Genomic DNA, 27,179 nt, shown 5'->3' on the forward strand with positions numbered 1-27,179 from the left:
AAATTTAAACATTTAAATTCATAAAATACATTTAATAGATACATTTTGTTTCATATGGTGGGCAACATGTATTTATTTTCTACTTAAATTGTGAATTGTTTAACAATTGTTTAATCTGGGTCTTTTAGGTATAGTTTACTCTTGTCATTGAATGATAGGCTCCTGGGATTCATTGATCCCAGTTTAAAATATTAAAATCAGGGGTCTGATTCACGAAAATCATCTTAAGAAATATGTAAGAAAAATAAGTTAAGAAATTTCCTAAGATAAATTCCAATAAGTTCTAAAGAAATGCGATTCTTGTAAAAAAAAAAAAAAAAAAAATCTGATGAAGAAAATGACATGCATTATCGAATCAGTGCTGGTTCTTGCTGAAGACTCGCTGATAAACTCGTAATAATCACAATAAACGCGCATGTTTTTGAATAAAGAGCCTGTCACGAGATGAAGTGTGCGCGCTGCATGTATGCTTAATACCGCCAAAGATTATTCATTTATTTGTTGGCTTAAATTAAAAATGAACTCCCTGTCTGACTTGTTTTGTAAAAAAAATAAAAATTCGTGGAAATGCAAGAAAATTGCATACTTTTTTCCCCTTACTTTAGAAGTAGAACATGGCAGTTAAGAATATTTTTTTCTTAAGAATGCTTCGTGAATCCGGCGCGAGCGGCGTGAAAAAAAAGGGCGCGCGGGTTATCGTGACGTCACAGAAAGAATTCGATTTCGTAGAACTTATAAGTCCAAGAAATCATTTTGTGGGTTTAGTAGCAGTGGTGAGTGAAACTGAGCAGTTATTTTCAGCGATTGTTATCGATTTTGACAACAATGTTTCAGCGACCTTGTCGAGTTCATCCGTTGACGGAGAGTCAGGTGTGTGATCTCAACACCCCCCCAAACCCAAGCAGCAGCACAGAGGAACAACATCCTCATGAGAGCACTGCTGATGCTGCTGAGGGAAACGACCAGGAGAGGAGGGTGATGGAGAAAGAGAAGAAGAAAAAGAAGTGGTGGAGGTTGTCTTCTTTGTTTGGAGCTGTGAAGAAACATCTGAAGGGCAGCTCGAACCCAGTTCAGGGTGAAGAAGAGCTGCAGCAAGAGCAAGAGCAGAGTGAGGGAGTGAAGAACCAGAACCAGTGTAAAGACAGATGCAGTGATGGTAAATCAATGATCAACTCATAAGAATATGTTACACAGTTTACTGAAGCTCTGTACTTTACATCAAATGCCATCAGTTATCCCTGGATATCCATTTTTAGTAAATTAATCTAGAGGATAGATTATAATAGCTTTCTTATTTAGTCTTCAATACCCTTTTCCTATCTTTTTAATGTTTCCTCAATATAGATAAGTCAAATCAGGGGAATCTTAAATAAAAAAAATTCATATAAGCACAATAATAAATAAAGAAACTTGAAGACTGATCAAGAGCAATATCCAAGATATGTTTAAAAATAATTCTATGAGATTATATATGAATTAAAATTGAATAATACAAATATTTGAACTTTTAGGTTAACTGCAGTTGTTTCATCTTTTAACAGACTACACTGTCAGACACAACCTCGTGAGCGATCAGCTGTGTGAAGGTGGATTTGACGCTGAGGCGACACGTTTGAAGGATGACCCTGAAGTAAGTAAAAGATGAATGAAAACGTGCCTAGCTAGCAAATACATTTAGTCCTGTCTTATCTTCATCATTTGGTTATATAATTATATTGTTAGGAAGGCCTCTCAGTGTATCTTTTTGTCCTGGTTGGATTTAAATTAAATCAAACTACAAACTACATTTGGAAAATAACTCACCTTACCGTTGTAAAAACTGTCTCAATTTTAGCTTGGATCTCCACACCGTCTTCCAGAAGAGAAGGATCTCAACATCCTGGAAAATAGAGGCCCAGATAGCCACGGATGTGATCTCAACACCCCCCCAAACCCCAGCAGCAGCACAGAGGAACAACATCCTCATGAGAGCACTGCTGATGCTGCTGAGGGAAACGACCAGGAGAGGAAGGTGATGGAGAAAGAGAAGAAGAAAAAGAAGTGGTGGAGGGTGGCCTCTTTCTACGGAGCTGTGAAGAAACATCTGAAGCGCAGCTCGAACCCAGTTCAGGGTGAAGAAGAGCTGAAGCAAGAGCAAGAGCAGCAGAGAGAGAAAGTGAAGAACCAGAAAGAACAGAAAGCCAGATGCAGTGATGGTAAATGACATGAGCATGACCAGTCATCATTCATACCTACACATCCATTACTAGGACATTCAGATCTTTCATCCAGGAAATATATAAAAAAAATAGTTTTTGTAATTTTATATGCACATAGTTTAGAGATGACAAATAATAACATGAACATATTCATTGTAGTCTCTACTGATGTAAATGCTATCATCTGTAATTTAAGATTTTTTATATAAAATCAAATGGAATAATAACTATAACAAATGTTTAAAACTGCAGTTGTCTTGTAACAGACTTCATTTCCAGCCACTACCAGCTGGGTGATCTGCTGGGTGAAGGTGGATTTGGTTCTGTGTATAAGGCGAGACGTTTGGAGGATGACCTTAAAGTAAGTGAAAACTTGATGAAAACGTATCTAGCGAAGTGATTTTGCCCCGTCTCATCTTTATACTCCTGTGATGTCATGCTATTGTTTGCAAGGCCTCTCAGTGTATCTTTTTGTCCTGGTTGAACTTAAATTCAATTCAACTTTACAAAACTTGTCTGTATATATTTAATGGTGGCCTCTTCACAAGTTAATTGTTGTTTGTTTTCTTGATCAGGTGGCGGTCAAATATGTTAATAAGACCGAAACCTACAGGCAAAGTTTATACATTGTAAGTAAGATGCACTCTCTCTGTTCTCCTCTCACTAACTAGTAGGAAAACTGGACTAAGTGCTTATTTGGAAAACAACTTCTATCTTACCAACGTCTTTCTTTTAGGCTGGATATCAGCAACATGTTCCACTGGAGATCGCCCTCACAATCCTGGCTAATAAAGGCCCCAGAGTGCCAGAGATCATCCAGCTGTTGGACTGGAAGGACTACAATGACCATTTCGTCATGATCCTTGAATGTCCCTCTCCTTGCGAGACTTTGGAAGACTTTGTGGGGCGTCAGGGTGGACGTCTCAACGAGAGCTTAGCACGGCGAGTCATGATGCAGGTGACTAAAGCTGCGAACGTGTGCTGCCAGCGCCAAGTGTTCCACCGTGACATCAAACCGAGCAACCTTCTCATCAACAACCAGACACTTGAAGTCAAACTAATTGACTTTGGGTGTGGGGACATTCTGAGGACAACTGTCTACATGTCATACTCTGGTATGTACTGTATCTAAAAGCTACAACTCTAGTGACGATTATATTATGAGTTGACCAGGCGTGAGTCACCAAAACAACAAGAAGCATCCGATATATATACAGTAGAATTACGACACTGTTACAGTCATGGATCTCGTCACTGTTGTGAACCGAACTTGAGCATCTAACAAAATCTTTTTCTTCCAGGCACAGCAACATACGTCCCTCCTGAGTTTCACATAAAGGGAAAGTACCACGGCAAGCCTGCGACGGTTTGGTCACTGGGGGTTCTGTTATTTAAAATAGTGGCCGGATATTATCCAGGTTTCTTAGATCTGCACATGCTCAAACTGCATCTCTGGTCCAAAACTGGTCTGTCAAATGGTAAGAGTTCAGTTATCATTTTAAACATACAAAACAAGGACAAGTGGCTTTCTGAAAGATGGTGTTAGAAAATGCATGAAGTTTTCTTGATTTCTGATGCCTGAACTCAGATCGTACAGCTAATATGATCATTAAATTAAAGCATGTGTTAAGTTTAAAGTAATATTCAGATGTCCCTCTCATCTTTCTGCACAGAATGCTGCAGATTGCTCCGCGCTCTCCTGCAAATAAAGCCAAAGAACCGAATTCAGCTGGAGGAAATCCTTTCCCACAAGTGGTTTACGGTACTAAACCTAAGATCACTTTAAAATAATTTGACATGTTTAACATTTTTCTTTTCAATTTTCAAATCAAGTTTTATCGCTTTGCTTTTATTGTTAGATTTAATAAGTTGTATGTTTTACCTTATAAAATGTCATTCGTAGTGTATTTACACATGTAATAATTCTGTATTTGTTTCTGTTTTGTTTCAGGTCACCACATAAGACCACCTCAGAAGTTGTTGTGTCTTCAGCTCTCCAATGGTTCCTGCAATAGTTGCAGCAGTATCAGAGGCCCAGTCTACCACCACGTCTGTCCCCCGCAGTCCAAAACATCCCAGAAAAGCTGTTTTAAACTAGAATATATATTAACTTAAAATGTTATTGTCACCTTAACGTTTTAATTGATTAACGGCAACAATTATTTTATCGCGCATTAACAGTTGTTTGTTAATATGAAAGTCCATTGCTCACTGGCTCTGAATACACATACAGTCAAAGCATGGGTCACAGGAGGAGTGGGATGTTGATCAGTACTGACTTGGGATGGGTGTCATCACGTGTCTCAACCAATGAGAGCATTTGTGGTGGGCCTAAGACTGCAGCAGCTCACATGAAGTGCTCGGGACTTCATAAGTGGGAAACCCAAAGTTTCTGTTAACACGTAAAGGCAGCAGAGAAGCGCTCTCGCTCAGCACAGTGGAGTGCATCGATTTGTTTTGAGTCTTTTGGGAAGCGGTAAAACACGGCCCTCTCACAATACACAGAAATCTGCTGAAATCATCCGTGAAGCAGTTTTCTGTGTAGCATCTCTGCACATCATCTGTGTAGAAGTTTAATATATTGTGTGTATTTAATTTTTCTTATTTTTGGCACAGTCTATAAAGAGTATGCCAGACCTACAATTCACAGTTTTTTGTATGTTATAAAACTTTTATGTGAAAAATAAAATCTTGAATCTTGAATATATTGTTTTACAGATCTATCACATTTGCTGCTCAGAAATGTTCACACAATCACGCTGCATGTGTTAGAAATTCTGCGGTCCGCTCACACTACATGTGCACCACACCCGAACCGAACTGAACCGTGCTCTGGCCCACCTCTTCCAACCGAGCCGGGGCCAGCTAAACGAACCGTGGCACGGAGTGATCACACTAGATACACCCTTATTCTCCTGCATCCCACACACACAAGTCTCTACTCGCCCATCAAGTGTCCCACACCGCACTCGGTAGTGCAGGTCTCCACTCGGAAGGCATCTGTTATAATCGTATGATGGAGGCTCTGAACTCTGAGCATAACTTTATTTTCTATAACAAACTATAAAATATTTTTAAATAAAGTAAAAAAACAAACAAAGTAAAACCACAGACTGCAACACTGTAAAGTACCATCTGAACATGTTAAAAGCTATAGACATCAGGAGAAATTAACAACTTTATTGATATAATACACTATAGGCTATAGCAGATACACAAAGACAGCACACAAACACACACACACACACACACAGAGAGAGAGAAATAAATCTTGATTTGGAAGAAGCCTGCACAAGTTATTAAAGCAAAAGTCATGCCTTTATTAGTATTTTACATAAAATATATGTATTGAATTGTCATTAAACTGGACAATACATACATATTCCAGTAAAAGTTATGCATTGGATTTGTTGTGAAATACATTTTTGTATATAAAATCGATTGAAACACTGAGACAAAGTGTTTATATATGCATTCTATATTAGGGTGACCAGATGTCCCCATTCAAAATAACCAGCGAACACACTGGAAATGCTAGAACCATTTAGCCTTCTGGATATCATATGATTGCAACTATTGCGATTACTTGGTCACATCTCGCAAGCCGTTATTGTAGCCATGAAAAGCTTGGACAAGAGCATAGCGCTATTATCATCAGTTATCAAAAGAGACTGCATTATATACATATTAAAATGTAGGTTGCGGGATTGTTTTGCACAATAGGCCTATTAAACATTCCTGAAACTCTGCGACACAACTCTGAAGTCTCTGATTTGAATGATATAAAAAATAATAAACTAATCAGTTACACTTGCACAATTACATTTGCAGAAAGCACATACTTTGTAGTCAATATGAGCCTGAAATGCTAAATATTAACCCTGATTAGGGATAGAAAAGATCCATTTCCAGAAGCATGTTTTTATAAACAAAATTCGAAAGGTTTTCGACAGTTGTGAAAATGTTAAATACAGTTAGAAAATAACATATTTGTTGTTTTATTTATCATATGTTATCATATTTACTGTTTTATTTTAATGTGTTTTTGTAAAGCCATAATTTTGTTTTAATACCAGCCTGTTTTTAGATGTTTCCTGTTTGCAGGGGTGTAAAATATGGTACTTGAGTAATTTTACTTGATTATTGTACTTAAGCCCAGCAAAAAACGTTGGGTTGTTTTTTTTAACACAACGGTTGGGTTTCACATGTTGGGTCAATGTGTTGGGTTATCTTAAAATTTGTTGGGTAATTTTTTTTTCGTCATTGGGTTATTTTTATTTATAACCCATCTGTTGGGTTAAATATTTTTCCCGCTTCACTCCTGTTCAAATTTTAACGGTCCAGTCAGAGACTCAGCTCGGACATCAGTGTGGCAGCCTGCCTGATTATGAAGGGTAAGTAACTTGTTAATATAATCGTGTGATGTATATAACTTTCATAACATTAAGTAATGTGTCTGATACGTTAATTTCTTGGTTTTTTATATGTTAAAAAGTTTTAATTCCCTTTAGTCCGTTTGTTTCCCCCAGATAATCAGAATGGACTGTAAATGAATGCTATTCATGTTTGTTCGCCAGTATTAATACACTAAAAGATAAGCTGCAAAAAATGTTTAGACAAGTATTACTTAGAGTTAATAAAAATGTTAGAAAAGCCGCACGGACCATTTATCGGATCGGACCTGTGAAAGACGCTGCTCGAGCTGAGCACACATCAGTCATGCGACAGACAGACTCCGCGAGAATCGTTTGAATGAACCTGCAATTTTCTGTTATAAAAGGTAAAAACACAGAACAAAGAAAAGCGCGCAGTCGTGAGGTAATCTGCTCTTTCAGCGAAAGTTTATACCAGTGCCCCAAATTTACATAACGTTAACGTTACTCCTACAACAAACCTTTAAGAGGGGAGTGTAAAACAGAAGCCATATTCTTCTTAGCGCACCAGCACTAATTAATTGTAGCCTACTGTAAAAAGTGTTTTTATGATTTATTATTGAATATTGTTACGCATCTATTGGAATACCCTATAATTACAGCAGTTTCTCTTATGAAGCTAGATTGATTGACATGTTTTTTAAATGTGTTGTACTAAATGTCTTTATACTTATGTTTTAGACAATGGACTTTTTTTGTGGAGGAAAAAATGGAACAATAGAATTTCTGCCTGTTAACTGAAGCATTTCAAGGTAAGTAACCCATTTAAATTAATGATACATAAGTTATGAAAAAGGACAAATGAGGTGAAATAAGTGTATTGTTGCATTCCATCCAACAAAGCTTCCTTTCATTTACAGTGTACTTTTGTTCCTCCCTACAAGTCCAAATCAGTCGAAGGGTAAAGGGTTGGAAAATTTACTCACATTAGCCACAAATATTGCCACAAATTTTCTGGAGGGAGTGAAAACTGGTTTAGTCTGTCTCTTAATGCAAATGATAGTGGATCCCCACAAAGACTGTAAAAATGTAAACCGTAAGCTTAGCTTTTTTTTTTTTTTACTTGTCTGTAAAATCTCTATACTTTTGTCATTTAAAGGCCTTCATGCAGAAATTGTCTTTAAAACCCTTCCTGCTTTGTTTCGGCTCCCATCCTTTTCGCCCCTGATCCCACACGGCAGTTCATGGTGGAGGTCGACGCATCAGAGGTGGGGGTAGGAGCAGTGTTGTCCCAACGTGCTGCTTCAGACGATAAGGTACACCCTTGCGCGCTTTTCTCTCATCGATTATCTCCTGCCAAACGTAATTATGACATTGGCAATAGAGAGTTGTTGGCGGTCAAATTAGCTTTGGAGGAGTGGCGCCACTGGTTAGAGGGTTCAGGGGTTCCCTTTATTGTTTGGACCGATTACAAGAATTTAGAGTACATCAGAACTGCCAAAAGAGTAAATTCCAGGCAGGCTCGGTGGGCACTTTTTTTCAGCCGTTTTGAATTTACCCTATCGTACCGCCCGGGTTCAAAAAATGTTAAACCCGATTCTTTGTCTCGTCTCTTTGATCCCTCCGCCCGTCCCGCTACTCCCGAGTGTATTTTGCCTGAGAGATTAGTAGTCTCAGCACTCATATGGGAGGTCGAGTTGAAGGACAAGACGGCCTTAGAAGGGGTAATGCCTCCGTCCGGTTGCCCACCGAACCGCTTATTTGTGCCAGAAGAGTTAAGGTCCGAAGTTGTCCAGTGGGGTCATTGTTCCAACATGGCTTGTCATCCAGGGATAAGTAGAACTAATGGGTTGGTTAGACAACGATTCTGGTGGCCACGTATGGCTCGCGATGTCCGCGATTTTGTTTTGGCTTGTTCAGTTTGCGCCAGTGGTAAGTCATCTAACTGACCTCCTGATGGGCTTCTTCAACCGCTGTCTGTCCCTTCGAGACCCTGGTCACATATCGCTCTAGATTTTGTCACCGCCCTCCTGCCCTCTAATGGCATGACAGTCGTTTTGACTGTAGTGGACCGGTTCTCGAAGGCGGCACATTTCATTCCCTTGCCCAAATTACATGAAGCCAAGGAGACAGCGGTTACTGTTTTAGATCATGTCTTTCGGCTTCATGGCCTCCCGGTAGATGTGGTTTCAGACAGGGGATCTCAGTTTATATCCAAATTTGGAAAGAGTTTTGCAAATTATGAGGAGCGTCAGTTAGCTTGTCGTCGGGTTATCATCCCCAAAGCAACGGACAATCTGAGCGAGCCAACCAAGATTTGGAGAGGACGTTGAGATGTTTGGTCTCCAAGAATCCTTCTTCCTGGAGTCAACAACTCTCTATGGTGGAGTACGCCCACAATTCGTTGCCAGTGTCAGTTACGGGCCTCTCTCCGTTTCAGTGTAGTGTAGGGTACCAGCCACCAGTGTTTCCCAGTCTGGAATCTGAAGTCGCGGTCCCCTCCGCTCACGCTTTTGACCAGAGGTGCCACCGCACCTGGACCAGAGCCCGTGAGACTCTGCTCCAGGTGAGGGAGCGCACTAAGGCCAAGGCCGATCGCCACCGGTCAAAGCCTCCCGTCTACGTCGTGGGTCAAAAAGTGTGGCTTTCTACCAGTAACATTCCATTGCGATCCGTTTCTAATAAACTAGCTCCCAAATTTATCGGCCCGTTCACTATCACCAAGATCATTAGTCCGGTGACAGTCCGCCTCAAACTTCCTCCTGCGTACAAGAGGATACACCCCGCCTTTCATGTGTCCAAAATTAAACCCGTGTTTTATGCAGTATTAATCCGCCTACTCCGGTTCCCCCGCTGCCGCTTCTCGTAGATGGGGAACCGACTTATTCAGTTAATCGCATTCTGGACTCGAGACGGAGGGGACGAGGATTCCAGTATCTGGTGGACTGTGAAGGTTAAGGTCCGGAGGAGAGGAGTTGGATACCTGCTAGGGACATATTGGATCACTCCCTTATTGATGAATTCAATCAGCAGGTAGGCCCTTCTGGGAACTCCTCCTTCTTGGGGGGGGGGGTGGGGGGTACTGTCACAGTTGGTAAACCGTGATCTCGGGTTGTTTACACTTTGTGGTGAATTCTGTGTGTTCTGCGTCTGCACTGATTAGTTGTGGGCGTCTCCGTTAATTGTATCAGCAACAGCTGCCACTCATTACCCATCCACTATATAATGGCTTGTCTCACGTCCTGTGTTTGTGAGATCGTTGTTTCATGTCATTGTGTTTACCCCCGCCTGGCTTCTGTGTAGTTTGCGTTGAATGTCTGTGTTTCCCCAGAACCTCATCCACTCTCCGCACGATCACTCAGCCACGGACACTTACCTTCGGCTCTGTTCCCCGCAGTTCCTGTGCCACTCTCTCCTGCTGCCTTACGCCGTCAACACCCGGATTCCTCAGCTTCTCTCCACCACCGTCTGGACTTCTCACCGCCAAAACCATCCCTCTGGAGTGTTGCTGTATCATCGTCATTGTGTGTCTTTGTACCATCATCTATCCTCTCATTAAATATTTGTACTCGCTATTGTTTCCAGACTGTCCTTTCACCAGCCGTCACAAGTTCATCATTGAATTCAGTTATGTCATCTCTGTTCAGTTTAAGTAGTGTCTGTGCATTTATTTGCAATCAAGTCAATGATATCGCTGTAGATGAAGTGACCCCAACTAAGCAAGCCAGAGGCGACAACGGCAAGGAACCGAAACTCCATCGGTGACAGAATGGAGAAAAAAAACCTTGGGAGAAACCAGGCTCAGTTGGGGGGCCAGTTCTCCTCTGACCAGACGAAACCAGTAGTTCAATTCTAGGCTGCACCAAAGTCAGATTGTGCAGAAGAATCATCTGTTTCCTGTGGTCTTGTCCTGGTGGTCGTCTGAGACAAGGTCTTTACAGGGGATCTGTATCTGGGGCTCTAGTTGTCCTGGTCTCTGTTGTCTTTCAGGGCAGTAGAGGTCCTTTCTAGGTGCTGATCCACCATCATGTCTGGATACGTACTGGATCCGAGTGACTGCAGTGACCCTCTGGTCTGGATATAGACTGGATCTGGTTGCCACGGTGACCTCGGAACAAGAGAGAAACAGACAAATATTAGCGTAGATGCCATTCTTCTAATGATGTAGAAGGTACATGTTATGTGAAGTGTTTCCGGTTCCGGTTTACCTAATTAATGCAGCCTAAAAATCCTTTAACGGATTTGGATATTAAAAAGCATATTAGTATGTTATGTGTATGCCAGGTTAAAGAGATGGTCTTTAATCTAGATTTAAACTGCAAGAGTGTGTCTGCCTCCCGAACAATGTTAGGTAGGTTATTCCAGAGTTTAGGCGCCAAATAGGAAAAGGACCTGCCGCCCGCAGTTGGTTTTGATATCCTAGGTATTATCAAATTGTCTGAGTTTTGTGAACGTAGCGGACGTAGAGGAGTTTAATGTAAAAGGAGCTCATTCAAAAACTGAGGTGCTAAACCATTCAGGGCTTTATAAGTAATAAGCAATATTTTAAAATCTATACGATGTTTGAAAGGGAGCCAGTGCAGCGATGACAGGACCGGGCTAATATGGTCATACTTCCTGGTTCTAGTAAGAACTCTTGCTGCTGTATTTTGGACTAGCTGTAGTTTGTTTACTAAGCGTGCAGAACAACCACCCAATAAAGCATTACAATAATCTAACCTTGAGGTCATAAATGCATGGATTAACATTTCTGCATTTGACATTGAGAGCATAGGCTGCAACTTAGATATATTTTTGAGATGGAAAAAAGCAGTTTTACAAATGCTAGAAACGTGGCTTTCTAAGGAAAGATTGCGATCAAATAGCACACCTAGGTTCCTAACTGATGACGAAGAATTGACAGAGCAACCAACAAGTCTTAGACAGTGTTCTAGGTTATTACAAGCAGAGTTCTTAGGTCCTATAATTAACATCTCTATTTTTTCTGAATTTAGCAGTAAGAAATTACTCCTCATCCAATTTTTTATATCGACTATGCATTCCATTAGTTTTTCAAATTGGTGTGTTTCACCGGGCCGCGAAGAAATATAGAGCTGAGTATCATCAGCATAACAGTGAAAGCTAACACCATGTTTCCTGATGATATCTCCCAAGGGTAACATATAAAGCGTGACGAGTAGCAGCCCTAGTATTGAGCCTTGAGGTACTCCATACTGCACTTGTGATCGATATGATACATCTTCATTCACTGCTACGAACTGATGGTGGTCATATAAGTACGATTTAAACCATGCTAATGCACTTCCACTGATGCCAACAAATTGTTCAAGTCTATGCAAAAGAATGCTGTGGTCAGTTGTGTCAAACGCGGCACTAAGATCCAATAAAACTAATAGAGAGATACACGCACGATCAGATGATAAGAGCAGATCATTTGTAACTCTAAGGAGAGCAGTCTCAGTACTATGATACGGTCTAAATCCTGACTGGAAATCCTCACATATACCATTTTTCCACATGTCCTGGTGCTTGGTGACAAGGAAAACTCCTCCCAAGATTTTATTATTTTAAACGGGGAGGCGATGGAACAGGAGACGATACTACAAGCAGTCGATCTGTGTTTCAAACTTTTCTTTGTATATGACATCTACTACCCAAAGCCCTCTGCTCATATTTGAGAGTTTTTGTAACACACAGTCTTTAATAGTTTCTTCTGCACAGTGTCTCCTCCTGAAAAACTTTGTATTTAGTAATCAGTAATTTTTATTTTATTTTATTGATCATCAGTAGGTCCAGCAGTATATTTTTTATTATTATTACTTGATTTTATGATTATTTTTTGTTTTATTATATGTTATGTTCATTTTATTTGAAAGTCTTAATATTTGCCAAGTGTGGTAACCCATATTCGGAATTGGTGCTCTGCATTTAACCCGTCCAAGTGCACACACACAGCAGTGAAAAGTGAACACACACCTAGAGCAGTGGGCAGCTATAGATCCAGCACCTGGGGAGCATCTGGGGGTTCAGTGCCTTGCTCAAGGGCACTTCAGCCATGAGTATTGAGGGTGGGAGAGAGCACTGTTCATTCACTCCCTCCACCTACAACTCCTGCCAGCACCGAGACTCAAACCTGCAACTTTTGGGTTACAGGTCCAACTCTTAACCATTAGGCCACAGCTGTGAACTGTATTAGCACATTTCTGTGTTTTGATATGAATATGAATCGACACATTTGTACATCTTGAAAATGTCAGTTGTATTTTTACACGTTCTTGTACATTTAAATAAAATATTTTAAAATATATTTGTAAATGTGTTGCTTGCATATCAATATAAAATCTGTAAGTTACAACAAAGTAGTTTCAAAATATGGTTGTATTAAGTAATTTTTTAAAATAAAAATACTGATGTTAATTAATATAAATAATTAACTCAACTGTTGGGTAACTTTTAACCCAATGGGTTGGGTTGAAATAACCCACAGATGGGAAGGTGCTATACCAACCCGTAGCTGGATTACAGGTTGGGTTATTTTTAAATCAACATTTTTTAGTGTGAGGATTATTTTGGGGGTATTTGTACTTTATTCATGCAAAATGTAAACTGATTACTTGTACTTTTACTTGATTACATATCTGAAGAAAAAATACTGTACTTTTTACTCCATTAAATTTTATATTAACTTAAGAAGTACTCAGTCATTTTTATTTTTTTATTTTATCTCATGTACATTAAATATGGTTAACAGAAATTCAAATGTGCCTTTGATGTGCAAAATCCAATGAGGTTTGTTTTCACACATCAAGCACACACATTTCAGCATAACTTTAACCAGGTACATTTCTGGCATCAAATGTCGAATCTGAAGAAGCATTTTGAGGTAACAAAGTTGCTGTTTTTTCCCTCAATAAATAAATAAAATAAATATATAAAAAATCTCTCTCTATATATATATTGTTCATTTTGATATATTTTTAAGCTGTACATATTGGCTGAAATACTATCAGTGACACAAATTCAAATACAATTCATGTTTTGGTATAGAGATGACAGCTTTTTTAAATGAAATGTTACAAATTTCCAAAACGTGTTTAAATGAGCCTCGTATGTTATATTTATTATAAATGATGTTTAGTGATGTATGTTCTTATCAGAGTGGACTTTTTACACCCCAGGATATTTGCGATGTTTATTATTTTTCAGTGTGAGTTTTGGTGAATTGTATAAAAAATAAAATAAAAAACCCTGTGGTAGGTTTGATCCTCAAACACCACTGTATCAATTATGATATGAATGTATGCAACCAACAACAATCAAATAAAAAACACAAAAACATACTGTCATATGTAAATTCGTAGATAATGACAAGTGAGATTTCAGTGATATTTTGACCACTGAAGTAGGAACTGCCCCCGGTTTTAATTTCAGAAATCTGGTCACCTTACTCTATCTATGTAGACAGAGAGGCCTAGATAATTAGAGTTGCATTTATATGAAATTTAAATATTTAAATTCATAAAATACATTTAATAGATAAATTTTGTTTCATATGGTGGGCAACATGTATTTCTTTTCTACTTAAATTGTGAATTGTTTAACAATTGTTTAATCTGGGTGTTTTAGGTATAGTTTACTCTTGTCATTGAATGATAGGCTCCTGGGATTCATTATGATCCCAGTTTAAAATATTAAAATCAGGGGTCTGATTCACGAAAATCATCTTAAGAAATATGTAAGAAAAATATGTTAAGAAATTTCCTAAGATAAATTCCAATAAGTTCTTAAGAAATGTAATTCTTGTAAAAAAAAAAAATCAGAAGAAGAAAATGACATGCATTATTGAATCAGTGCTGGTTCTTGCTGAAGACTCGCTGATAAACTCAATGAAAAACACTTCGTAATAATCACAATAAACGCGCATGTTTTTGAATAAAGAGCCTGTCACGAGATGAAGTGTGCGCGCGCTGCAGGTGTGCTTAATACCGCCAAAGATTATTGATTTATTTGTTGGCTAAAATTAAAAATGAACTCCCTGTCTGACTTGTTTTGTAAAAAAAAATTAAAATTCGTGGAAACGCAAGAAAATTGCATACTTTTTAGCCCCTTACGTTAGAAGGAGAACATGGCAGTTTTCCTTAAGAATGCTTCGTAAATCCGGCGCGAGCGGCGTGAAAAAAAAAAAAAAAAAAAAAAAAGGTCGCGCGGGTTATCGTGACGTCACAGAAAGAATTCGATTTCGTAGAACTTATAAGTCCAAGAAATCATTTTGTTGGTTTAGTAGCAGTGGCGAGTGAAACTGAGCAGTTATTTTCAGCGATTGTTATCGATTTTGACAACAATGTTTCAGCGACCTTGTCGAGTTCATCCGTTGACGGAGAGTCAGGTGTGTGATCTCAACACCCCCCCAAACCCCAGCAGCAGCACAGAGGAACAACATCCTCATGAGGGCACTGCTGATGCTGCTGAGGGAAACGACCAGGAGAGGAGGGTTATGGAGAAAGGGAAGAAGAAAAAGAAGTGGTGGAGGTTGTCTTCTTTGTTTGGAGCTGTGAAGAAACATCTGAAGCGCAGCTCGAACCCAGTTCAGGGTGAAGTAGAGCTGCAGCAAGAGCAAGAGCAGAGTGAGGGAGTGAAGAACCAGAACCAGTGTAAAGACAGATGCAGTGATGGTAAATCAATGATCAACTCATAAGAATATGTGTTGCACAGTTTACTGAAGCTCTGTACTTTACATCAAATGCCATCATTTATCCCTGGATATCCATTTGTAGTAAATTAATCTAGAGGATAGATTATAATAGTTGTCTTATTTAGTCTTCAATACCCTTTTCCTATCTTTTTAATGTTTCCTCAATATAGATAAGTCAAATCAGGGGAATTTTAAATAAAAAAAATTAATATAAGCACAATAATAAATAAAGAAATTTGAAGACTGATCAAGGATAAGATCCAGGATATGTTTAAAAATAATTATATGAGATTATATATGAATTAAATTTGAGTAATACAAATATTTGAACTTTTAGGTTAACTGCAGTTGTTTCATCTTTTAACAGACTACACTGTCAGACACAACCTCGTGAGCGATCAGCTGTGTGAAGGTGGATTTGACGCTGAGGCGACATGTTTGAAGGATGACTCTGAAGTAAGTAAAAGATGAATGAAAACTTGCCCAGCTAGCAAATACATTTAGTCCTGTCTTATCTTCATGTGGTTATATAATTATATTGTTAGGAAGGCCTCTCAGTGTATCTTTTTGTCCTGGTTGGATTTAAATTAAGTCAAACTACAAACTACATTTGGAAAATAACTTTCACCTTACCATTGTAAAAACTGTCTCTTTTAGCTTGGATGTCCACAACGTCTTCCAGAGGAGAAGGATCTCAACATCCTGGCAAATAGAGGCCCTGATAGCCACGGATGTGATCTCAGCACCCCCCCAAACCCCAGCAGCAGCACAGAGGAACAACATCCTCATGAAAGCACTGCTGATGCTGCTGAGGGAAACGACCAGGAGAGGAAGGTGATGGAGAAAGAGAAGAAGAAAAAGAAGTGGTGGAGGGTGGCCTCTTTCTACGGAGCTGTGAAGAAACATCTGAAGCGCAGCTCGAACCCAGTTCAGGGTGAAGAAGAGCTGAAGCAAGAGCAAGAGCAGAGAGAGAAAGTGAAGAACCAGAAAGAACAGAAAGCCAGATGCAGTGATGGTAAATGACATGAGCATGACCAGTCATCATTCATTCCTACACATCCATTACTGGGACATTCAGATCTTTCATCCAGGAAATATTAAAAAAAAATAGTTTTTGTAATTTTATATGCACATAGTTTAGGGATGACAAATAATAACATGAACATATTCATTGTAGTCTCTACTGATGTAAATGCTATCATGTGTAATTTAAGATTTTTTATATAAAATCAAATGGAATAATAACTATAACAAATGTTTAAAAGTGCAGTTGTTTTATCTTGTAACAGACTTCATTTCCAGCCACTACCAGCTGGGTGATCTGCTGGGTGAAGGTGGATTTGGTTCTGTGTATGAGGCGAGACGTTTGGAGGATGACCTTAAAGTAAGTGAAAACTTGATGAAAACGTATCTAGCGAAGTGATTTTGCCCCGTCTCATCTTTATACTCCTGTGATGTCATGCTATTGTTTGCAAGGCCTCTCAGTGTATCTTTTTGTCCTGGTTGAACTTAAATTCAATTCAACTTTACAAAACTTGTCTGTATATATTTAATGGTGGCCTCTTCACAAGTTAATTGTTGTTTGTTTTCTTGATCAGGTGGCGGTCAAATATGTTAATAAGACCGAAACCTACAGGCCAAGTTTATACATTGTAAGTAAGATGCACTCTCTCTATTCTCCTCTCACTAACTAGTAGGAAAACTGGACTAAGTGCTTATTTGGAAAACAACTTCTATCTTACCAACGTCTTTCTTTTAGCCTGGATATCAGCAACTCGTTCCACTGGAGATCGCCCTCACAATCCTGGCTAATAAAGGCCCCAGAGTGCCAGAGATCATCCAGCTGCTGGACTGGAAGGACTACAGTGACCATTTCGTCATGATCCTTGAATGTCCCTCTCCTTGTGAGACTTTGGAAGACTTTGTGGGGCGTCAGGGTGGACGTCTCAATGAGAGCTTAGCACGGCGAGTCATGATGCAGGTGACTAAAGCTGCGAACGTGTGCTGCCAGCGCCAAGTGTTCCACCGTGACATCAAACTGAGCAACCTTCTCATCAACAACCAGACACTTGAAGTCAAACTAATTGACTTTGGGTGTGGGGACGTTCTGAGGACAACTGTCTACATGTCATACTCTGGTATGTACTGTATCTAAAAGCTACAACTCTAGTGACGATTATATTATGAGTTGACCAGGCGTGAGTCACCAAAACAACAAGAAGCATCCGATATATATACAGTAGAATTACGACACTGTTACAGTCATGGATCTCGTCACTGTTGTGAACCGAACTTGCGCATCAACAAAATCTTTTTCTTCCAGGCACAGCAACATACGTCCCTCCTGAGTTTCACATAAAGGGAAAGTACCACGGCAAGCCTGCGACGGTTTGGTCACTGGGGGTTCTGTTATTTAAATTAGTGGCCGGATATTATCCAAGTTTCTTAGATCTGCACATGCTCAAACTGCATCTCTGGTCCAAAACTGGTCTGTCAAACGGTAAGAGTTCAGTTATCATTTTAAACATACAAAACAAGGACAAGTGGCTTTCTGAAAGATGGCGTTAGAAAATGCATGAAGTTTTCTTGATTTCTGATGCCTGAACTCAGATCGTACAGCTAATATGATCATTAAATTAAAGCATGTGTTAAGTTTAAAGTAATATTCAGATGTCCCTCTCATCTTTCTGCACAGAATGCTGCAGATTGCTCCGTGCTCTCCTGCAAATAAAGCCAAAGAACCGAATTCAGCTTGAGGAAATCCTTTCCCACAAGTGGTTTACGGTACTAAACCTAAGATCACCTTAAAATAATTTGACATATTTAACATTTTTCTTTTTTACATTTCAATTTTCAAATCAAGTTTTCTCGCTTTGCTTTTATTGTTAGATTTAATAAGCTGTAGGTTTTACCTTATAAAATGTCATTCGTAGTGTATTTACAAATGTAATAATACTGTATTTGTTTCTGTTTTGTTTCAGGTCACCACATAAGACCACCTGAGAAGTTATTGTATCTTCAGCTCTCCAATGGTTCCTGCAATAGTTGCAGCAGTATCAGAGGCCCAGTCTACAACGTCTGTCCCCTGCAGTCCAAAACATCCCAGAAAAGCTGTTTTAAACTGTTTTAAACATAAGTGGGAAACCCAAAGTTTCTGTTAACACGTAAAGGCAGCAGAGAAGCGCTCTCGCTCAGCACAGTGGAGTGCATCGATTTGTTTTGAGTCTTTTGTGAAGCAGTAAAACACGGCCCTCTCACAATACACAGAAATCTGCTGAAATCATCCGTGAAGCAGTTTTCTGTGTAGCATCTCTGCACATCATCTGTGTAGAAGTTTAATATATTGTGTATATTTAATTTTCTTATTTTTGGCACAGTCTATAAAGAGTATGCCAGACCTACAATTCACTGCTTGTTGTATGTTATATAACTTTTATGTGAAAAATAAAATCTTGAGTCTTGAATGTATTGCTTTACAGATCTATCTCATTTGCTGCTCAGAAATGTTCACGCAATCACGCTGCATGTGTTAGAAGTTCTGTGCTTTATTTATAGATAAATAAATAATTAAAAGATCTCTCTCTCTCTCTCTCTCTCTATATATATATATATATTAGGGGTGTAACGGTACGTGTATTGGTACCGGACCGTTTCAGTACAGGGCTTTCGGTATGGAGCATGTGTGTACATATGTGTACAATATTTTGTATGCGGAACATGGGTACATTTTTGTGTTTCCAAATGAACATATTAAGTGGCAGAAGTCTCAGCGTTCAGCTCAAATCCCGCCCTGCAGCTGATTCTAAGGCCGGTAACACAATGGCTGCGTGGCATGCTGTGAGTGTGGCGTTTCTGCTGCGTGTCAGTTGCGTGACGGCTGCTTCGCATTTTCTCTGTCTTTACACACCAGAATCAGGCCTGACGCGGCACTGGCGTGCTGCTGCTACTGTAGGTGACATAGAGGGAGGCCTTTGACAGACCAGGATCTTGTCTTCACGACAACAATATCTATACTTCATGTTGAGCATAAATATAAAGCCTACTAATAAATGACACCAGCAAAATAGACTATGTTTGACAGGTGCAATATGCCAGTGTGTCACCGGCCTAAGGTTTTCAAAAGGCATCACGCGAGTGTGAACATCACTACAACTAGGAAAAAAACGACCGTGATTCAAATGCAGCTCCCGTCGGCATTTAAACAGACCTTTGCTCTTAATTCCGATCGGTCCAAGGCAATAACGAAATCTGAGCAGGTCTAAAAACTGAAACGGTTAATGCTGCACTTTACACTTTGGAAAAGTTATATATATATATTTTTTTTAATATGAGCAGGCCTACAAGGTGGGATTGGTAATGCTGCACTGTAATCATAGTTATTTATTTATATTTTTCATTATATTTTATTATATGATATTGGTTTGAGACTGAGAGTATTTTATTTAGTGAATAACTTTGCAGCAGTATTTTATTTCTTATTTTTTTATTTTATATATATTTTATTAAAAAGTATTTAAAAAAAAAAAAATTGTTAAAAAAAAAGTTTCTATTAATAAACAACCTGCAGTTTAATGTTTGCATTTCTATCCCTTACTGTACCGAAAATGAACCGAACCGTGACTTTAAAACCGAGGTACGTACCGAACCGTGATTTTTGAGTACCGTTACACCCCTAATATATATATATATATATATATATATATATATATATATATATATATACAGATATACATTTTTTTCAGTGTGATTTTTGGTGAATTTTATAAAAAAAAAAAAAACATGGAGTAGGTTTGATCCTCAAACACCACTATCAATTATGAAATTAATGCATGGAACCCACAACAATCAAATAAAAAACACAAAAACATACTGTCCATGTTTTTAAATTCGTAGATAATGACAAGTGAGATTTCAGTGATATTTTGACCACTGAAGTGCCCCCGGTTTTAATTTCAGAAATCTGGTCACCTTACTCTATATCTGTAGACAGATAGGCCTAGATAATTATAAGAGTTGCATTTATATGAAATTTAAATATTTAAATTAATAAAATACATTTAATACATATATTTTGTTTCATATGGTGGGCAACATTTTTTTCTTTACTACTTTAATTGTGAATTTTTTAACAATTGTTTAATCTGGGTGTTTTAGGTATAGTTTACTCTTGTCATTGAATGATAGGCTGCTCCTGGGATTCATTATGATCCCAGTTTAAAATATTAAAATCAGGGATCTGATTCACGAAAATCATCTTAAGAAATCTGTACGAAAAGAAGAAGTTCTTAAGAAATGTGATTCTTGTAAAAAAAATTCCGAAGAAGAAAATGACATGCATTATTGAATCAGTGCTGGTTCTTGCTGAAGACTCGCTGATAAACTCGTAATAATCACAATAAACGCGCATGTTTTTGAATAAAGAGCCTGTCACTAGATGAAGTGTGCGCGCGCTGCATGTGTGCTTAATACCGCCAAAGATTATTCATTTATTTGTTGGCTTAAATTAAAAATGAACTCCCTGTCTGACTTGTTTTGTAAAACAAATAAAAATTCGTGGCAATCCAAGAAAATTGCATACTTTTTTCCCTTACGTTAGAAGGAGAACATGGCAGTTTTCCTTAAGAATGCTTCGTGAATCCGGCGCGAGCGGCGTGAAAAAAAAAAAAAAAAAGGGCCGCTCGGGTTATCGTGACGTCACAGAAAGAATTCGATTTCGTAGAACTTATAAGTCCAAGAAATCATTTTGTGGGTTTAGTAGCAGTGGTGAGTGAAACTGAGCAGTTATTTTCAGCGATTGTTATCGATTTTGACAACAATGTTTCAGCGACCTTGTCGAGTTCATCCGTTGACGGAGAGTCAGGTGTGTGATCTCAGCACCCCCCCAAACCCCAGCAGCAGCACAGAGGAACAACATCCTCATGAGAGCACTGCTGATGCTGCTGAGGGAAACGACCAGGAGAGGAAGGTGATGGAGAAAGGGAAGAAGAAAAAGAAGTGGTGGAGGTTGTCTTCTTTGTTTGGAGCTGTGAAGAAACATCTGAAGCGCAGCTCGAACCCAGTTCAGGGTGAAGAAGAGCTGCAGCAAGAGCAAGAGCAGAGTGAGGGAGTGAAGAACCAGAACCAGTGTAAAGACAGATGCAGTGATGGTAAATCAATGATCAACTCATAAGAATATGTTACACAGTTTACTGAAGCTCTGTACTTTACATCAAATGCCATCATTTATCCCTGGATATCCATTTTTAGTAAATTAATCTAGAGGATAGATTATAATAGCTTTCTTATTTAGTCTTCAATACCCTTTTCCTATCTTTTTAATGTTTCCTCAATATAGATAAGTCAAATCAGGGGAATCTTAAATAAAAACATTCACATAAGCACAATAATAAATAAAGAAATTTGAAGACTGATCAAGGGCAAGATCCAGGATATGTTTAAAAATAATTCTATGAGATTATATATGAATTAAAATTGAATAATACAAATATTTGAACTTTTAGGTTAACTGCAGTTGTTTCATCTTTTAACAGACTACACTGTCAGACACAACCTCGTGAGTGATCAGCTGTGTGAAGGTGGATTTGACGCTGAGGCGACACGTTTGAAGGATGACCCTGAAGTAAGTAAAAGATGAATGAAAACTTGCCTAGCTAGCAAATACATTTAGTCCTGTCTTATCTTCATTTGGTTATATAATTATATTGTTAGGAAGGCCTCTCAGTGTATCTTTTTGTCCTGGTTGGATTTAAATTAAATCAAACTACAAACTACATTTGGAAAATAACTTTCACCATACCATTGTAAAAACTGTCTCTCTTTTAGCTTGGATCTCCACAACGTCTTCCAGCGGAGAAGGATCTCAACATCCTGGCAAATAGAGGCCCAGATAGCCACGGATGTGATCTCAGCACCCCCCCAAACCCCAGCAGCAGCACAGAGGAACAACATCCTCATGAAAGCACTGCTGATGCTGCTGAGGGAAACGACCAGGAGAGGAAGGTGATGGAGAAAGAGAAGAAGAAAAAGAAGTGGTGGAGGGTGGCCTCTTTCTACGGAGCTGTGAAGAAACATCTGAAGCGCAGCTCGAACCCAGTTCAGGGTGAAGAAGAGCTGAAACAAGAGCAAGAGCAGCAGAGAGAGAAAGTGAAGAACCAGAAAGAACAGAAAGCCAGATGCAGTGATGGTAAATGACATGAGCATGACCAGTCATCATTCATTCCTACACATCCATTACTAGGACATTCAGATCTTTCATCCAGGAAATATAAAAAAAAATAGTTTTTGTAATTTTATATGCACATAGTTTAGGGGTGACAAATAATAACATGAACATATTCATTGTAGTCTCTACTGATGTAAATGTTATCATCTGTAATTTAAGATTTTTATATAAAATCAAATGGAATAATAACTATAACAAATGTTTAAAAGTGCAGTTGTTTTATCTTGTAACAGACTTCATTTCCAGCCACTACCAGCTGGGTGATCTGCTGGGTGAAGGTGGATTTGGTTCTGTGTATGAGGCGAGACGTTTGGAGGATGACCTTAAAGTAAGTGAAAACTTGATGAAAACTTATCTAGCGAAGTGATTTTGCCCCGTCTCATCTTTATACTCCTGTGATGTCATGCTATTGTTTGCAAGGCCTCTCAGTGTATCTTTTTGTCCTGGTTGAACTTAAATTCAATTCAACTTTACAAAACTTGTCTGTATATATTTAATGGTGGCCTCTTCACAAGTTAATTGTTGTTTGTTTTCTTGATCAGGTGGCGGTCAAATATGTTAATAAGACCGAAACCTACAGGCAAAGTTTATACATTGTAAGTAAGATGCACTCTCTCTATTCTCCTCTCACTAACTAGTAGGAAAACTGGACTAAGTGCTTATTTGGAAAACAACTTCTATCTTACCAACGTCTTTCTTTTAGCCTGGATATCAGCAGCTTGTTCCACTGGAGATCGCCCTCACAATCCTGGCTAATAAAGGCCCCAGAGTGCCAGAGATCATCCAGCTGCTGGACTGGAAGGACTACAATGACCATTTCGTCATGATCCTTGAATGTCCCTCTCCTTGCGAGACTTTGAAAGACTTTGTGGGGCGTCAGGGTGGACGTCTCAACGAGAGCTTAGCACGGCGAGTCATGATGCAGGTGACTAAAGCTGCGAACGTGTGCTGCCAGCGCCAAGTGTTCCACCGTGACATCAAACTGAGCAACCTTCTCATCAACAACCAGACACTTGAAGTCAAACTAATTGACTTTGGGTGTGGGGACATTCTGAGGACAACTGTCTACATGTCATACTCTGGTATGTACTGTATCTAAAAGCTACAACTCTAGTGACGATTATATTATGAGTGGACCAGGCGTGGGTCACCAAAACAACAAGAAGCACCCGATATATATACAGTAGAATTACGACACTGTTACAGTCATGGATCTCGTCACTGTTGTGAACCGAACTTGAGCATCTAACAAAATCTTTTTCTTCCAGGCACAGCAACATACGTCCCTCCTGAGTTTCACATAAAGGGAAAGTACCACGGCAAGCCTGCGACGGTTTGGTCACTGGGGGTTCTGTTATTTAAAATAGTGGCCGGATATTATCCAGGTTTCTTAGATCTGCACATGCTCAAACTGCATCTCTGGTCCAAAACTGGTCTGTCAAATGGTAAGAGTTCAGTTATCATTTTAAACATACAAAACAGGGACAAGTGGCTTTCTGAAAGATGGCGTTAGAAAATGCATGAAGTTTTCTTGATTTCTGATGCCTGAACTCATATCGTACAGCTAATATGATCATTAAATTAAAGCAGGTGTTAAGTTTAAAGTAATATTCAGATGTCCCTTTCATCTTTCTGCACAGAATGCTGCAGATTGCTCCGCGCTCTCCTGCAAATAAAGCCAAAGAACCGAATTCAGCTGGAGGAAATCCTTTCCCACAAGTGGTTTACGGTACTAAACCTAAGATCACCTTAAAATAATTTGACGTTTAACATTTTTCTTTTCAATTTTCAATTTTCAAATCAAGTTTTCTCGCTTTGCTTTTATTGTTAGATTTAATAAGTTGTATGTTTTACCTTATAAAATGTCATTCGTAGTGTATTTACTCATGTAATAATACTGATTTTGTTTCTGTTTTGTTTCAGGTCACCACATAAGACCACCTGAGAAGTTGTTGTATCTTCAGCTCTCCAATGGTTCCTGCAATAGTTGCAGCAGTATCAGAGGCCCAGTCTACAACGTCTGTCCCCTGCAGTCCAAAACATCCCAGAAAAGCTGTTTTAAACTAGAATATATATTAAGTTAATGTGTTATTGTCACGTTAATGCTTTAGGAGTAGTGGGATGTTGATCAGTACTGGCTTGGGATGGGTGTCATCACGTGTCTCAACCAATGAGAGCATTCGTGGTGGGCCTAAGACTGCAGCAGCTCACATGAAGCGCTCAGGACTTCATAAGTGGGAAACCCAAAGTTTCTGTTAACACGTAAAGGCAGCAGAGAAGCGCTCTCGCTCAGCACAGTGGAGTGCATCGATTTGTTTTGAGTCTTTTGGGAAGCAGTAAAACACGGCCCTCTCACAATACACAGAAATCTGCTGAAATCATCCGTGAAGCAGTTTTCTGTGTAGCATCTCTGCACATCATCTGTGTAGAAGTTTAATATATTGTGTATATTTAATTTTCTTATTTTTGGCACAGCCTATAAAGAGTATGCCAGACCTACAATTCACTGCTTTTTGTATGTTATATAACTTTTATGTGAAAAATAAAATCTTGAATCTTGAATATATTGTTTTACAGATCTATCACATTTGCTGCTCAGAAATGTTCACACAATCACGCTGCATGTGTTAGAAATTCTGCGGTCCGCTCACACTACATGTGCACCACACCCGAACCGAACTGAACCGTGCTCTGGCCCACCTCTTCCAACCGAGCCGGGGCCAGCTAAACGAACCGCGGCACGGAGTGATCACACTAGATACACCCTTATTCTCCTGCATCCCACACACACGAGTCTCTACTCACCCATCAAGTGTCCCACACCGCACTCGATAGTGCAGGTCTCCACTCGGAAGGCATCTGTTATAATCGTATGATGGAGGCTCTGAACTCTGAGCATAACTTTATTTTCTATAACAAACTATAAAATATTTTTAAATAAAGTAAAAAAAAAAAACAATAAAGTAAAACCACAGACTGCAACACTGTAAAGTACCATCTGAATATGTTAAAAGCTATAGACATCAGGAGAAATTAATAACTTGATTGATATAATACACTATAGGCTATAACAGATACATAAAGACAGCACACACACAGAGAGAGAAAAAGAAATCTTGATTTGAATACCTGTCAAGTATCCCGTTTTGGCCAGGAAAGTCACATATTTTACCCTTCTTTCCCGTCATCCTCCCGTATTAGTATTTTCCCGTAAATCTCCCATATTTTAATTTTTAATTTTTTTATTTTAACCTGCGTTATTAATAAAATATTAATAAAAAAAACATTCCCAATCTGAGCTCTGTTACTAGTCTAGCGATAACTGCCACCTGTAGTAGCCTGTCGCGAGGAGTGTGTGAGGTCAGATGACATGAGTTATAACGCGGGAAAAACAACAACAACAAAAGAAAAAACCGAGACGGATGATGGATGCTACGATAGAGAGTGAAGGCACACCTGCCAAAGAACCAAACCCCATTTGTAAATACCAGGATAAATGGGACAGCGAATTTACTTTTTTAAAGAATGCAAAGTCTGCAACAAATTTGTTCAACAACACAAAAGTTATGTGAAATAAAAAGAAAAACTGTAAAAGAAAAGCAATATGAAGTGAAAAGAATGTGTGGAATGAAAATAAAATGTAAATGTAAAGACAAGCAATGTTAAATTAACAGACAATATGCAAAGAAGCCTTTAAATAAATGCTCTTCATATATACCCTTTTGTGTTTTCATTTGGGCTATAACACCTGTCTTAAAATGTAAGGGATACTGGAGCTTTGTTGGCATGATTAGAAAATTTCCCTTATTTTCAAAACCAAAATTTGACAGGTATGATTTGGAAGAAGCCTGCAGACAAATGAAAATGTAAACTAGCCACAAGTTATTAAAGCAAAAGTCATGCCAAAAGTCAAGAACCAGAAAGAACAGAAAGCCAGATGCAGTGATGGTAAATGACATGAGCATGACCAGTCATCATTCATACCTACACATCCATTACTAGGACAGTCATTAATTCATCAATTGAATCATTCTAGTTTTAAATTATAGATTATAATAGCTTTTAAGCATCTTGTTTGGTCTCTGATTGGTCAAATTTTTAAGGTTTCTTCAATGAAGAATTGATAAAATGTGTTAAATCTGAATTTTTAATAGATAAAATCCACATCAACACATATAAATCAACTTGAAAATGGATTAAGGCCATGATCAGATCTTTCATCCAGGAAATGTAAAAAAAAAAATAGTTTTTGTAATTTTATATGTACATAGTTTAGGGGTGACAAATAATAACATGAACACATTCAATGTAGTGTCTACTGATGAAAAAATATCACTAAATCTGTTAAGATTTTTATATAAAATCAAATGGAATAATAACTATAACAAATGTGTAAAACTGCAGTTGTTTTATCTTGTAACAGACTTCATTTCCAGCCACTACCAGCTGGGTGATCTGCTGGGTGAAGGTGGATTTGGTTCTGTGTATGAGGCGAGACGTTTGGAGGATGACCTTAAAGTAAGTGAAAACTTGATGAAAACGTATCTAGCGAAGTGATTTTGCCCCGTCTCATCTTTATACTCCTGTGATGTCATGCTATTGTTTGCAAGGCCTCTCAGTGTATCTTTTTGTCCTGGTTGAACTTAAATTCAATTCAACTTTACAAAACTTGTCTGTATATATTTAATGGTGGC

The 27,179-nt window shown here is 38.6% G+C and overlaps 2 protein-coding genes across 2 annotated transcripts; both read left to right on the forward strand.

Annotated features, from left to right (window-relative positions):
* The first annotated feature begins 680 nt into the window (after positions 1 to 680).
* Positions 681 to 18,256, forward strand: LOC113076037 (serine/threonine-protein kinase pim-2-like). Its single transcript, XM_026248685.1, has 9 exons — positions 681 to 1,156; positions 1,542 to 1,630; positions 1,835 to 2,195; positions 2,465 to 2,559; positions 2,774 to 2,827; positions 17,023 to 17,401; positions 17,587 to 17,763; positions 17,959 to 18,047; positions 18,245 to 18,256. Exons 1-9 carry the CDS (start codon positions 826 to 828, stop codon positions 18,254 to 18,256), a joined length of 1,587 nt encoding a protein of 528 aa, XP_026104470.1. The 5' UTR covers positions 681 to 825.
* Positions 18,257 to 20,924: 2,668 nt separating this feature from the next.
* LOC113076033 (serine/threonine-protein kinase pim-2-like) lies at positions 20,925 to 24,552 on the forward strand. The gene is made up of 9 exons (XM_026248683.1): positions 20,925 to 21,409; positions 21,794 to 21,882; positions 22,086 to 22,446; positions 22,719 to 22,813; positions 23,028 to 23,081; positions 23,189 to 23,567; positions 23,754 to 23,930; positions 24,126 to 24,214; positions 24,409 to 24,552. The coding sequence occupies exons 1-9, from the start codon at positions 21,079 to 21,081 to the stop codon at positions 24,418 to 24,420; spliced, it is 1,587 nt and encodes a 528-aa protein (XP_026104468.1). The 5' UTR covers positions 20,925 to 21,078; the 3' UTR covers positions 24,421 to 24,552.
* Positions 24,553 to 27,179: the final 2,627 nt, after the last annotated feature.

The sequence above is a fragment of the Carassius auratus genome, unplaced genomic scaffold (genome assembly GCF_003368295.1).
Source record: "Carassius auratus strain Wakin unplaced genomic scaffold, ASM336829v1 scaf_tig00018356, whole genome shotgun sequence".
Lineage (NCBI taxonomy): Eukaryota > Metazoa > Chordata > Actinopteri > Cypriniformes > Cyprinidae > Carassius > Carassius auratus.

Bases quoted from the DNA above. Each gene is read 5' to 3' on its own strand.
- LOC113076037 (XM_026248685.1), top strand. From the start codon at position 826: ATGTTTCAGCGACCTTGTCGAGTTCATCCGTTGACGGAGAGTCAGGTG. The intron at 2,560-2,773 runs GTAAGTGAAAAC...TTTCTTGATCAG, and splicing joins GTTTGGAGGATGACCTTAAA to GTGGCGGTCAAATATGTTAA. The intron at 17,402-17,586 runs GTATGTACTGTA...TTTTTCTTCCAG, and splicing joins TGTCTACATGTCATACTCTG to GCACAGCAACATACGTCCCT.
- LOC113076033 (XM_026248683.1), top strand. From the start codon at position 21,079: ATGTTTCAGCGACCTTGTCGAGTTCATCCGTTGACGGAGAGTCAGGTG. The intron at 21,410-21,793 runs GTAAATCAATGA...ATCTTTTAACAG, and splicing joins TAAAGACAGATGCAGTGATG to ACTACACTGTCAGACACAAC. The intron at 23,568-23,753 runs GTATGTACTGTA...TTTTTCTTCCAG, and splicing joins TGTCTACATGTCATACTCTG to GCACAGCAACATACGTCCCT.